This window comes from Eriocheir sinensis, chromosome 13 (genome assembly GCF_024679095.1).
Source record: "Eriocheir sinensis breed Jianghai 21 chromosome 13, ASM2467909v1, whole genome shotgun sequence".
Taxonomy (NCBI): Eukaryota; Metazoa; Arthropoda; class Malacostraca; order Decapoda; family Varunidae; genus Eriocheir; species Eriocheir sinensis.
Window position 1 is genome coordinate 11864617 of NC_066521.1, and position 15536 is coordinate 11880152.

Here is a 15536-nt window from a genome sequence, read left to right on the forward strand (position 1 = left end):
AGGAGGTAACATACTTTATAAAGATTCAATTTGCAGGTGTCTTTGGAGTCTTGCAGGTAAGGTTTCTTCACTGTCAGGCCCTTAATGAATTGTTGGTCTACAGTGTTCAGTGGGTGTGCACTGGAAATACAAACAAACATTCTTCTAGAATCTACCTAAACTGTGGTGTGAATTATATGGTATGTGAGGGATCCATTAGGATGAAAATCTCTTCAGATTCACAATGTTTGCTTTTTATGTGTATTCAAGTGTCAATGGTTTTGTTTTCATAATGGTGAAAGTGAAAATACCTGGAAGAGTACATACATAATATGTATGCACAGTAATACCTCGGTTTAAAAGTGCCTTACTTTACAAGTGTTTTGATTTATGAGAAAAAAAAAACACTAAAAATGCCTTGGTTTAAGAGCAGTGACTTGGTGTATGAGCATCCTGTTTGTACAAGTTGAAGATGCGAGTGTCAGTTCCCTTTGTTCGCCACAAAACGAGAGTGCTCAGAGCGGAAAACAATGAGATTTGGGTCTCAGTCTGCGTTGTACACTTGCAGAGGTAGCACCCGCGCACTGCGATCTTTGTGTTTTCAGCACTGTGCATTCGTTTTGGTGAACAAGGTTTTTGGTTATTTGTTCGTTTGTTGTATTAGTATTTCTAGAAGATAGTCTTCTAGATTCAAAAGGAGAGTGATATCATCAGGCTGATAGGTACTTTTTAATACAGGAGCACTGCAAAGCAGTGCCTTTGGAAGACTAGCAGAACTAGGATTACAGAACTTTAGTTCCCTGCATTGGTTGCGCAAAAATTTCAAAGCCACATTGATTGAGTGTAATTAGAATACACAGGCAAGACTATATTGTGTACTATGTTATAGTAAGTAACTTTGCTAAACTACTTTACATAAGGTTTTGTTACAGTCTACTATCATTCTTTTAGTCCTTCATGACACATGGTAAGGTTGTGGCCACCAGAGTTAAAATGCCAAACGTGAGATGAATGAGGCACAAAAATTCAATATCTTATATACACAGCATAAAAAAAATAACCTGAAATAACACAGGTGCAAGACAAAGTAAAGTATAAGACTTTCTACTACATAATTAAAAATATATTTAATGAAATATAATATCTAGTACTTGGAAGAATATCTTAAATGTTAACATATAATTATCATTGACGGTTCTTACTTGGGGAATCCCTGAGAAAGGATTAATGGGTAGAAATACCAATTTTTTTTGTTTATTTTTTTGTTTTGGTTTGTTTGATAATTCTATAAAAAATATAAATAAAAAGAAAAAAATAATGGTATCTGGCAGCCTTAAAAATATGTGGCATTTGGATGCAATAATGAGAGGTTTTATGAAACAAACTTTGTCCTAAGCTCACCTCTACACAGTGATTGCTTACGACTAATGAAACGTGAACAATTCATGGCTTTTATGGGACTGGAAGTGGCTTCTCATAGGCCCTGGACAGTTGATTTTTCATGACCAGACCATAGCACTGTTGCTGCTAAACTGTTCATTAAACTTTTAATGCTTTGCAGCCCCCAAATGGTCACATTTAGTCATGGATATCCCCCAACAGTTGTTGATGGCACAGAGTTGAAATTAATGACAAAATGTTACAGCAGACATGTCATTGTTAATGCTGTCCTCACACTTAGCCACTTGATTATCCCCCCACACACTGAACACCTCGAGGACCTTGGCACACTGATGATGAAACTGTGACTGTCAATGCCAATCACAAATGGCTGAGTAATGCTTTCATTGAAAGACCAACTGTCTCAGGCCTCTAAGCTTTATATAATGTTTTGCCGTGTCTCTAACTCCAACGATTGAACAAATTACACAACCAACTTCTTGTATTGAACTCACAAAAAAGGACAAACTCCTTTGAGGCCTGAACTGCCTCCACAAAACATAGTCTTCAAGCAAAGAGTTTAGGTTCCTTCTGTCAGCTGAAGAACGCCTCAAAGGAACATTCTCATTGTGACAATCGACATCTAATTTGCTAAAGTAGGTATTGTGCGACATTTCGTACCCTACACACAAGTCTAAAAAAAATTTGTGTAGCTTCTAATGACATAACAGGTCCAAAGAGCAGAGCTGCGACCTCATTCACTATTAGCTTTGTTCCCTTGTGACCATCGAGGTTACTCTTGTGTTTGTCTGCTGCCTGATGCTTCATTACTTGTGATGATGTGTTTTAGTGTGTCACTTTAATGAGACATTTTAATTTCCTGACACACACTGGTGTCCATCATCATTACGAGGGATACTAATCTCCAATTCCACCAGAGAACAACAGCAACAGTGGAGGAGGTACAGGGGTGGTAAGGAGGCTGATGAGTATTCAGTTTGAGGATAAACTCTAATACTTATCAACAAATGTAATGTCCACCCCACGATTCACACTTGGTGTTGCTCAAATATTTATAATGATACTACAGAACAGTAACTGTTTCTTAGATGACTAAATAGACATTTGGTACATTATTCTTTTTAGAACAAATTTCTATCACTATCACCCTGGGTCCTGCCAAAAATATACATACGTAACAGGCAAGTCACAAAACACTGACCGTACACTTTAATTACATAACTTTAAATCTATTCTGTCAGCCTGAATTGCACATGACTATTCAGAGAAATGTATGGCCACCCTCGGCACGACGGCACTCCAAAGCGTCCCCGTGATGCCACTCATGACAGGACAAGACGCACAATGACTGACCCCAACCTTGGACAGCTGCCTGATAGCTTGCTGAAGGGAGCACCAGCAGGCCACACAACATACTTTCTCTTGAAAAGATAAACTCTCGCATCATGAGCACTGAGTCATGCACCATTGGCTTCACTGTGCCTGTGGTAATCTGTCTTTAGGCAGTGACTGGGGCCATCAGGTTGGCAGGGGAGTGGTGAGCTACCGGGCACCTTGACGTGATGTGAGCTGCTGCCTCGAGAACGTGGCTTCTCTTTAATGGCACGAGGGGAAGGTTCTCCCATGCACCCACCAGGACACACAGGCCTGGAAGGACCACTGACACGTGCACTTCATCAAAAAGAGGAACTCAGTTGAGGAACCTTGAAGGAGCTTTTCAAACTTCTGCCTGAGCCAGCAGACTTCGAAAATATAGAAGAGCATGAAAACACTGAACTGCCTGCTGAATTCTACCCACTTTTCCATATAAACAGTCAAATCCTTAGCTTTAGGCAATATATATATTCCATAACACAGAGGTTACTACTTACTAGACACAGATTACACAATCTGAGTGATTTTAAATATGCATTCCAGTTAACTTTACTGAAACCTTACACAAGGACAAGTCTATATTATTAGTATCATACACAATAGAGGGACTGATGCATTACTCAAAAGTATTTCAAGAACCTCTACTACAACAGTACAGACACACCACTACTAATACCTCCCTCTAGCAGTACATACTATTACTTGAAGCATAATTCTACAAGGTCTACAGCATGGAGTGTATACCATCTCACCTTGTTCCAGACACAAGCCCCAAACACAGCACTACTCCTTGGCCCAGCCTCCTGCTCTCAACCCCTTCCATCCTCACCCACCAAGTCCTTCCCATGTCCCCGCATGGCCACTACACCGACACACAACAAATACAAATTCCTTAGACTTTACTATCAACTCTCACTACTTGAAAACTGGAGAGAATAACAGCACAATAGGCAGATTACTTATAGGAATCAAGCCCTGTATAAATGTCCAGCTGATTAAATACTAATGTTAAGAGAATGCAAATATCTTACATTAGTAAATCACAATCATACATTTCCAGATTATGGAGGTCACCAGTCTGACATGAACTACCTCATTCCTAAGACTGCAAGACCTACAGCTTAACACGACACTGAGAATTGAACATGAACCAGAGGGTGTCTGTGTGTTACAAATAATGTCCACCGTGAATGTTGTGAAATAAGTTCTGGAGCAGCGCAGGACTCCAGATGTGAGGACCAGAAGTCCCTCATGATACTTTTTGAGATCAAGTGACGTTTGATATGAGTGAGAGAGAGGGAGCGTTGGAGGGCTGTGGGTGTGGTGCTTGCAGTGTGCGGCCCAAACACTGCGGCAACATTATGCAGATATGTGTCCGTGTCAAAACTTGTGGCTGGGAGAGTTTGTCATTGTTTGAAGTGTAAGCATTTTATGAAAACTTTGTGTGCCTTTACCATTCAGAAAACAGACTGGGAAATTACTCAAATCCTTCTCCTTTTGACATGTGTTTGTAAATAATTCAACATTTCCAATCATTCACCAAACCCAACGACTGAGAACCATCTAAGGAGCAGAACCAAGCAGTCAAGAGAGCTTAGATTAATGTCCGTATTCTCAAAAGCTACAAACTCTAACTACAAATACATTCCGGGGCCTCAAAGAAGATAGGTCAAATTTTCATTGGTCTGGCCTTGTAAAACTATCACTAGGCTTACGAAACAGCCCATGAAAGCCCTTACAACTTTAACGACAGCCTTTTCAAACAGGTGTAGTGTAGAGGTGAATGGTTTGTGAATACGAGTCTAAGTACTTCAAGCGCTCTCATGGTTGACCTAACATCTGCTTCGTCTAAACATTTTATGACCAACTGACACTGTATCTGACCTTTTCTGACACACACACACACACACACACACACACATACACACACCAGTCACTTCCCTATCTCAGACATGATATTTTCCTCTGCTACACAAACCAAATGCAACATACCGAGACTTTCTTTTAATCTTCTGAACTTCCGTAACACAACACAACACAATGCCACAAACTTAGTCCAGCCCAGATTTTTGCAACACCACACCACAGACAACACAACTTTTCGCCATACTCTCTAAACAGACACCTCACAAACGTCTTAAAATAATCAGGTGTAGGAGTGAGATAACATTTTTTTTTCTCTCTCTCTTTTTTATCATTTCTCTTTTCTTCCTGTGCCAGCAACCAACCTTTTTTGATTATTTTATATTTTCAATGCTGATGCTGCTGCGGTTTCTGTTTTGTTTTTCCTCTCTCTTCAGTCCCCGTCTTCCTTCTGTTCCTCTCTTGATCGCTGTCTCTCCAGCCTCGCCCTCTTCTGGTTCTTTTTGCAGTCTGTCGAAGAAAGATTTGGACTTAGATTTTTATGTTTCGCTAATCTTAACAGTTCGTTTCTTATCGGTGAAATTAAAAGAGCCTGGAGAGAACATGTTAAAGGAAGAACAACAAGGAGACAAAGAGCACAGTGGAGAGATGGACTTGGGTGGAGGTGCAAAGAGTAAGGAAGACGAAGATGCAAATGGAAGAGAGGAAGAGGAAGAGGCAAAGAGTGAGAGCAAGAGAGGAAGAATAGTTTTTAGATATGACTTGTAAATGTTTATGTTTTCAGTTCCTGACTCTTGGAAGACAATGAAAGGAGAAAAATGTGCAGTAATGACAGAATAAAGGAGGAGGGAGCACCTTGCCCTTCCTTCCCCCCTGCAATTTAAAAAAGATAAAAGTAAATAGATAGATGTATTAAGAAACAGAATATACTGATTAAATGCTAAACTATATTTTTGTTTGTTTTGCAAGGCTACAATATAAGGAATAAAATGTCCACTGTTCAGTTATATTTTTCCCATAGATACATTTTATCTTCTATACAGATTTAATTTTTATAGAACAGGAGGCAGATAAATAGGAAAAAAAAAGCAAGAAAGTCTGTGGCAAATGATGATGTGCTAAAGAGGTGAAGGAGGAAGGAAGGAAAAGAATGAGGATATTAAGAGAGAGGATGACAAAGAAAAAAAAGAATGGCAGAAAAAAGGGAATGCACTGCTCTCATAAAAATGGACAGGTGGGGTTGAAAAAAAAAAATCAATAAATAAGATCAGTTTGAGTTGGAGAGGTGAATGGACGTTTCCTCTCTTGGCAGTGTTTAAGTCACAGGAAGAAGGAAATATTGATGAAGACGTACTAAATGCAAAACAATGGAGATATTTTTTTTACATACAAACTACAAGAAAGAGAAAATTGTAAATGATGATAAGTTGAGGGGAACATAATGTCTAAGTAGCATTTCTTATACCCTCCTCTGCTACAAGAAAATCAAAATAAAACAATAAATAGATAAGTAAATGAATGAATAATAAGGATAAATAAATATAAGCTAACAAGGAGGAAAATATAGAAAGCAGAGAGTGTTGGTTACCTGAGAAGAAAACTTACGACTTCCTCAATAAGACAAAGTTGTGTAAAAGTAAAATGAAACCAACCTACTGATGTCTGAAGCTGATTATATAAATACATAAATAAATAAATATGTCAAATGCAAAGGAATGTAAGATGAAGAAGAAGAAAGAATAAAAGCAGGAGGATAAAAAAGGGAGGAATGACGGACAGAGAATAAATGAAGGAAAGAATAAATGAAAAGAAAAGGAATAAGGATAGAAAAAATAAAGAAAAGGAGAGAGAGAGAGAGAGAGAGAGAGAGAGAGAGAGAGAGAGAGAGAGAGAGAGAGAGAGAGAGAGAGAGAGAGAGAGAGAGAGAAGAACGAAACCACACACACACACACACACACACACACACACACACACACACACACACACACACACACGACGCCTACTTAAAAAAAAATAAAAAATAAAAAATAAAAAAAATCATTAGACAAAAAAACACAAAAAAGGTGCTGCTGGAAACGGCATAAAGTAAAGAAAATTATAAAGCACCTTCTTTCAAAGCAGTGACTCCACCTTCCTGGCTCGCCATTATGTAAATCAAATGGACGCAGGTAGGCAGGTAAGGTAGGTAGACAGGTAGGAAGGCGGCATCAAATTTCACCTGTTTATATCACACGTTGGTGGCTCTTAAGGGGGAGATTGTGAAAGCAAAGAGGAGCATTCATAAACATATCAAAATCGAAGACTAATGGGAAAAAATAGGGAGGGTTATGAACGCAAGGAAGAGCATTCGTAAACATATCAAAATCGAAGACTAATGGGAAAAAATTGTGAGGGTTATGAACGCAAGGAAGAGCATTCGTAAACATATCAAAACAGCTGACTAATGGGAAAAAATTGGGAAGATTGTGAAAGCAAAGAGGAGCATTCGTAAACATATCAAAACCGAAGACTAATGGAAAAAATATAAAGTTACCAATTGAAATGTGAGGATAAGGGGAAGAATGTAAGTAAAGAGCATTGGTAAACATAGAAAAGGAAGATGGATGAGAAAATAGGGAGGATTATGAACGCAAAGAAGAGCATTCGTAAACAAAAAACTGAAAACTAATGGGAAAAATAAATAGCTATTGGTTGAAACGAAAGGATAGATATGAGAGGATAAAGGGAAAGTTGACTGTGAAGAAGAGCATTCGTTAACATAATCTAAGCCAAAAATTAATGGAAAAAATAACTTATGAACGCGAAGAAAAGCATTCGTAGCATATAAAAAAAAAATAAAGAGAAAATATAGTTAATGGTTGAACACAAAGAAGAGCATTCGCAAACATATAAAACCCGAAAGCTAACGGGATAAATGAATAAAGTTAATGGTTGAAAGGAGAGGATAAAGTCACTCGATCATATAGGGACAGATGAACGTAGAGTATTCCTAAATATATCCAAAACGATAAGCAATGGGAAAAAATAAAGTTAGATGAAATGAATGGATAAACTCGCTCATAAAAGTAAAGATGAACGTAATTAAAAGTATTCCTAAATATATCCAAAACGAAAAGTAATGGGAAAAAATAAAGTTAGATGAAATGAATGGATAAACTCGCTCATAAAAGTAAAGATGAACGTAATTAAAAGTATTCCTAAATATATCAAAACGAAAAGTAATGGGAAAAATTAAGTTAGATGAAATGAATGGATAAACTCGCTCATAAAAGTAAAAGTGAACGTAATTAAAAGTATTTATAAATATATCAAAACGAAAAGTAATGGGAAAAAATAAAGTTAGATGGAATGAATGGATAAACTCGCTCATAAAAGTAAAGATGAACGTAATTAAAAGTATTCCTAAATATGTCAAAACGAAAAGTAATGGGAAAAAATAAAGTTAGATGAAATGAATGGATAAACTCGCTCATAAAAGTAAAGATGAACGTAATTAAAAGTATTCCTAAATATATCCAAAACGATAAGCAATGGGAAAAAATAAAGTTAGGTGGAATGAATGGATAAACTCGCTCTTAAAAGTAAAGATGAACGTAATTAAAAGTATTCCTAAATATATCAAAACGAAAAGTAATGGGAAAAAATAAAGTTAGATGAAATGAATGGATAAACTCGCTCATAAAAGTAAAGATGAACGTAATTAAAAGTATTCCTAAATATATCAAAACGAAAAGTAATGGGAAATAATAAAGTTAGATGAAATGAATGGATAAACTCGCTCATAAAAGTAAAGATGAACGTAATTAAAAGTATTCCTAAATATATCAAAACGAAAAGTAATGGGAAAAAAATAAAGTTAGATGAAATGAATGGATAAACTCGCTCTTAAAAGTAAAGATGAACGTAATTAAAAGTATTCCTAAATATATCAAAACGAAAAGTAATGGGAAAAAAATAAAGTTAGATGAAATGAATGGATAAACTCGCTCATAAAAGTAAAAATGAACGTAATTAAAAGTATTTATAAATATATCAAAACTGAAGATTAATGGGAAAAATAATTTAATGGTTAAAACGAGAGCATAAATTTGAAGTTTCGTTTTTTTATTTTTTTTTATAAGTGTTAAAGTTTCAATCGTAAGGGAATCAGAAACCTTGTCAGATCTTAACTAAAAAACTTGGACACAGAACGAATCAATACAAATACAGAAACTAGAGGATGAAAACAAGGGAGAAAAATAAAATATGATTCGGTATTTTTTTTATAAGTGGTAAAGTTTCAATCGTAAGGGAATCAGAAACCTTGTCAGATCTTAACTAAAAAACTTGGACACAGAACGAATCAATACAAATACAGAAACTAGAGGATGAAAACAAGGGAGAAAAATAAAATATGATTCGGTATTTTTTTTATAAGTGGTAAAGTTTCAATCGTAAGGGAATCAGAAACCGTGTCAGATCTTAACTAAATATATAACTTGGATACAGAACGAATCAACACAAATACAGAGACTTCACTAGAGGATGAAAACAAGTGGGCAAAATAAGATATGATTCGGTCGTGTTTTTTTTAAGTAGTAAAGTTTCAATCGTAAGGGAATCAGAAACCTTGTCAGGCCTTAACTAAAAAAAACTTGGACACAGAACGAATCAATACGAATACAGAAACCAGAGGATGAAAACAAGGGAGAAAAATAAAATATGATTCGGTATTTTTTTTATAAGTGGTAAAGTTTCAATCGTGAGGGAATCAGAAACCTTGTCAGATGTTAACTAAAAAACTTGGACACAGAACGAATCAATACGAATACAGAAACCAGAGGATGAAAACAAGGGAGAAAAATAAAATATGATTCGGTATTTTTTTTATAAGTGGTAAAGTTTCAATCGTAAGGGAATCAGAAACCTTGTCAGATCTTAACTAAAAAAAATTGGACACAGAACGAATCAATACAAATACAGAAACTAGAGGATGAAAACAAGGGGTAAAAATAAGATATGATTCGCTCCTCGTCTCCTCCTCCCCTTCGCTTCCATTTATATTTTTTTGACCCATAAAATCAAAAGTTAAACACACACACACACACACACACACACACACACACACACACACAGGGATGATGACGGACTTGACATGACACTCTGATAATAGAATATGCAACAGTGTATGTCTGTCTTGTTGGCAATAATATCGTCTGCCAGTGTTGTGAAATGAGAGTTTTTAGACCCACGCATGACCCCAATGTGAAGACTAAAAAAGTGGGTCATGATTTTTTATTTTTATTAAGTGACGTTTGGTTTGAGAAAGAAAGAAAGGAAAGAAGAGATAAAAGTGCGGTGCTGGATACATAGGAGAGGAGATAAAGATAAAAGACAAGAGGAGTAGGGAGGAGAGAAAAAAGAAAGGAGATAAGAGTATGAGTAAAGAGGATGGCAGAGGAAAAGAGATAAGAAGAGGTGATGGAGGAAAATGAGAGGAAAAAAAGGAAAGCAAACACTCGACCAAGCAACCTTTTTTTTTTTTGTAAGTGACGTTTGGAATGAGAAAGAAAGAAAAAAAAAAAGGAAAGCAAACACTACCAAGCAACGTAACCTTTTCTTTTTTTGTAAGTGACGTTTGGAATGAGAGAAAGAAAGGGACTGTTGAGAGAAAGAAAGAAAAAAAAGGAAAAAAAAACTCAACCAAGCATCGCAACCATTAGAGAAAAAGGCATAGAAATTATATCACCACACAAAACAAACAGAAAAAAATAAATAATGGAGTGAACAGGAGAAGGATAAAGAAGAGAACAATAAATGAAGAAATAGACAAATTGAGGATAAAAGAGGATGGCGATAAGTAGCAGTAGTAGTATATATAGTAGTAGTAGTAGTAAGGGTAGGAGGAGGAGGAGGAGGAGGGACAAAGGAAAAACACAACAAATAGAAGAAATAAAAACAAACGAGAATAAAAGGAGGAAGATGGAGAGTAGTAGTAGTAACAGAAGAAGGAGAAGGAGGAGGAGGAGGAAAAGGAGGAACACAACAAAACACAGTAAACTCACTTCGTCGTCTCCTCCTTCGCTTCCTCTTCTTTCTCTTGTCGCTGGCTGTGGAGGCGCCGTCAACACCCGTCACCCGTTTTCTTCCGAGGCCCCTGACAGCTAGAGACCCGCCCCTTGCTCCCACGCGCTCCACGCTGTTCAACCTCTGGACGCGACTCAGGTCCTGCAGGTTGGAGGTGCCGGCGGCCTGAGCGACTCCCTCCAACACCCGCTGCCTCTGAATTTGTTTGCGGATCTTGTTCTGTCTCCGGAGCAGCGCCTGTTTGAGCTGCTGCTTGTTCTTGTGGCAATCGTCAGGCTTGGTGTGGTCTGCGGAGAGGGATGCTGGGTTAGTGTTCGTGAGCGGAGGTTTTGGAGAGAAGAGAGAGAAAAATGCGGTCTGGATTACATAGGAGAGGAGATAAAGATAAAAAAACGAAAGGAGAGGAATAGATAGGAGAGAAAAAGAAAGGTGATAAAGAGTAGGAGTAAAGAGGATGGCAAAGGAAGAGATGAGGAGAGGTGATGGAGGAATATGAGAGGAGAGGAGAGGAGAGGAGAGGAGAGGAGATAGGAGAGTGGATAGAGCGAGAGAAAAGAGCATGGCAGTAAAAAAAAAAGATTAAGCATAGACGAGGAAAGCAGAGAAAAGACGAAAGGAGAGGAGAGGAGAGAGAACAAGAGAGTAGAAAAGAGGAAATAGAAAGACAGGAGTGACATGAAGTGATGGAGGCATTGGAGGGGAAGGAAGAGAGAGGAGATAGAAAAATATAGGAGAGAGAGAACAAAAGTGGAGAGAAGAGAGAAGAGGAGAAAGGAGGAGACAGACGATTAAAGAAAAAAAGGAGTAGAGAGAGAAGAAAAGATGTAGAGAAAAAAAGGTAGGATTTTGAGATGAGATGACACGTGAGGGGAGGAAAGGAGGGGAAGGGGGAGAGGGGAAGGGAAGGGAGGAGAGGTTAGGTGTGGTCTGAGGCGAATGATGTTGTGCTAATGAGGTGAAGGGGGAAGAGGAAAAGAATGAGGATATTAAGAGAGGAGAGAAGATGACAGTGAGAGATAAAATAGCAGAGGAGATGAGAGGAAAGGTAAATATAAAAAGTTAAAACATGACAATAAAAGCTAAAAAGCGGATAAATAAGTAGTAGAGAAGAGGAAAGAAGATAATTTAAATGCGATTGAAGAGAAGAGCAACAACAGGAATAGAGGATAAAAAGAGAAGATCAGAGAAAGGATCAGAATATTGGAGGACGGGATTAGAGAGGAGACAAAAAGAGAGAGAAGAAGAGAAGTGATTTGTGAGGTGATAAGAAACTGGAAAGGGGAGAAAGAAGAGCAGAGCAGAGGCGAGGAAAGAGAAGTGGAGACAGGAGTAGAGAAGTGTCGAAAGGAGGAGAGTGAAGATAAAGATATGGAAAGAAAAGATGAAAAGTGAGTAGAGGAAAGAGACGCGAAGACAAGAGTAGAGGAGGGACTAAACAAGGAAAGTGAAGATAAATATAGGGAATGAGGTGAAAGGTGAGAAGATGATGGATGAGAAGAAGGAGAGGCGAGGAAATGAGAGGCTTGGTGTGGTTAAAAAGACAGTGATAAGAAAAATAAATAAAAAAACATGGCATGCACTCCCTCTCCTCCTCCTCCTCCTCCTCTATACCCTCTCCTCCTCCTCCTCCTCCTCCTCTATACCCTCTCCTCCTCCTCCTCCTCTTCCTCCTCGACGCAAAAAACAACAACATTAAATTCACTCTAAAAAAAATAAACTGTATAAAGATGTATAAACGGGAATTGCAACTATAAGAACACACACACACACACACACACACACACACACACACACACACAGGGGTAAAGGCTGTCAGACAAAGAAGATACAGGTACGAAATCTGTGTCGCTCTCCCTCATCTCCATAAGCAAACCTTCCACTAGATAAATAGGAGATGCAGACCCACGCTGATCGCCCTCCCCTTCCCTTCCCTTCCCTTTCGTGTTGTAAAAAAGATTAGGCATAGAAAAGGAAAGCAGAGAGAAAAGACGAAAGGAGAGGAGAGAGAACGAGAGAGCAGAAAAGAGGAAACAGAATGACAGGAAAAATGACATGAAGTGATGGAAGCATTGGAGGGGAAGGAAAAGAGAGGAGATAGAAGAATATAGGAGAGAGAGAGAGAGAGAGAGAGAGGACAAAAGTGGAGAATGACAGAATGAAAGAGAATAAATTAAGAACTTACACTACACCTACACTGTGTCGGGACCCAGAAGACCATAACAGCACAGTTAATTAATAGTGACCCCAATCAGAGGCAAATACCGGAGGAAGATATGGAGACAAGAATTGTAAATATGATAGGAGAGGGAAGGAAAGTAATTAGTCAGATATACAAAGTCGTAAACATCTGATAAACACTAACACTACAAACAGAGGTTACGGAAAATACCCAGACCCACATACAGAAAACAGATACCCAGTAGGCGTGGTCAGAAAGTGAAGATAACCATTCAAAAGACTTTGAACATGTGACGTCAAGCGAATAATTGAACAGATAAGTCACTGTGGGAGTGTCTTAAGAGTGAATCACGAATAGCAGAAGTAGACAACATAATGAGCGAGCCAATGGTTGTTGACAGGAAGTATTGGCTACTGGTTATGTAGAAAATGAAGGCGTGTCAAGGATGTAGTTCCGCCTCAAGCAAAGAAAAATGTGACCTAGACAACAGTGGTATGGGCAGACCGAGCCTTGCACTCGCTTCAAGCAGTGCTGCTACTCACTCAGCTGAGAATGGCTGTTGTGATCTTAATCGTGAGTAGAAATTCGAGAATCTAAGGGAAACCGACTGTTTTGTCCTGGGGATTATAATGTAGATGTGAAGTAGGATTGTGAGTGGGACAGGATTGTGATTATTTCATTGCGATGTAAAGCAAAGGTAGAACTTAAATATTGTGATGTAAGCAGAGAGAAACAAACCACTGCTTGTGGAATGACGAGTGTTATTATTATTGGCAACAACTGATCACATATTGTAGTATTACGTTTACGACTTGTCGTTTGTCATATGTTGCATCCATTGCTGAATATGCCAGTGTTATGATCGTCTAAGTATAGAATATTGCGTAAGGCAATTACTTTCATTTATTTTTTAAATAAATGTATATTTTCTTTTTCCCTTGTTTATCCCCGAACACCAGTCTCCAATAACAACTTAAGCCGCATCACGCTACCAGGGATACGAGACGGTGAGATCATTTATAGAGTAATTAATGAGTGATAAAAGAGTTGTTTTAATACAAGTTGATGCAAATAAACTAAAAAGTAAGAATTAAATACAAGAAAAGAAGGATCTAAAACTGGCGGCAGCGGTATAGGGATAAATAGGGACATGTGCTTACAGTGCTTTTGTTTAATTTACTCTGACGAGAAAACGCCTCTCATTTTTATGAAGCTTTGCTCGTTTTAAGTGGCAGAAATAATAGTGACGATTTAATTATATAATTATTGGTTCTTCCGGAGGACGTGGACTTTGACGATATGGTGGTGGAAACTCGGGCCAACCACTGTTGCTCTGTAGTGCAATGGGTAGCACACGCGACTCACAACCGAGAATTCATGAGTTCCTTCCCCGGGCGGAGTGGAGAGGGATGGGCAGTCTCTTTTCCACCCGCGCCGCGATCCAATCAACAGTGAGAGGGTGTCAGGTGACAGGCAGCGGCAGTTTCCCTCCTCCCAGGTTTGTTTATTCAAAGGTTGCCACCCCAGGATGGAGTGGAACACGGGCCTATACGCCTATCAGGGTGGTGGTCTGGTCCCTGCCGCGGCGGGCAACCATAGAGTGACTTTATAAAGGCATAACCAGCGATTCCCCAGGTGGGATGTGTAGAGTATGATGTAGAAAAAATGTGAAATACAAAGAAAAGTGTGAGGTATGGATAAAAGTCAAGAATGAAAAAAAAAAAAAAAATGAAGCATATGAACAAAAGTGTCAAGTACTAAGATAAATGTGTGAAGTAGGAGAATCAGAGGAAGAGGAGGCCAGGGTAGTGCCCCCCTGAGTTAACTACTACAAATAACATTAAATAAATAAATGAATAATAAATAAAGAAATAAATAAATATGCACACTTGCAGTGGAAAAAACGGAAAATGAGCGAAGATCAAAACAGGGAGTAACCTTTAATATAATAAGATGAAGGCTATAACGAACAAGGGAGTAACCTTTAATATAATAAGATGAAGGCTATAACGAACAAGGGAGTAACCTTTAATATTATAAGATGAAGGCTATAACGAACAAGGGAGTAACCTTTAATATAACAAGATGAAGGCTATAACGATCAAGGGAGTAACCTTTAATATAATAAGATGAAGGCTTTAACGAACAAGGGAGTAACCTTTAATATAACAAGATGAAGGCTATAACGAACAAGGGAGTAACCTTTAATATAACAAGATGAAGGCTATAACGAACAAGGGAGTAACCTTTAATATTATAAGATGAAGGCTATAACGAACAAGGGAGTAACCTTTAATATAACAAGATGAAGGCTATAACGATCAAGGGAGTAACCTTTAATATAACAAGATGAAGGCTATAACGAACAAGGGAGTAACCTTTAATATAACAAGATGAAGGCTATAACGATCAAGGGAGTAACCTTTAATATTATAAGATGAAGGCTATAACGAACAAGGGAGTAACCTTTAATATAACAAGATGAAGGCTATAACGAACAAGGGAGTAACCTTTAATATAACAAGATGAAGGCTATAACGATCAAGGGAGTAACCTTTAATATAACAAGATGAAGGCTATAACGAACAAGGGAGTAACCTTTAATATAACAAGATGAAGGCTATAACGAACAAGGGAGTAACCTTTAATATAACAAGATGAAGGCTATAACGAA

At 38.0% G+C, this 15536-nt stretch overlaps 1 protein-coding gene across 3 annotated transcripts in view; it reads right to left on the reverse strand.

Moving 5' to 3' along the window:
* The window catches only part of LOC126997984 (follistatin-like), a 238090-nt gene continuing 222554 nt past the window's right edge, over positions 1–15536 (reverse strand). For 2 of the 3 annotated variants that reach the window (XM_050859254.1, XM_050859253.1), the window contains exons 7-8: positions 10662–10970; positions 696–5127 (exon numbers count right to left, since the gene is read on the reverse strand). In XM_050859254.1, coding sequence (XP_050715211.1) covers positions 5051–5127; positions 10662–10970 — 386 coding nt within the window. In that variant the 3' untranslated portion in view covers positions 696–5050. Of the gene's footprint in view, positions 121–695; positions 5128–10661; positions 10971–15536 lie in introns of those variants that run through there. The other variant, XR_007752541.1, reaches the window with a different exon arrangement.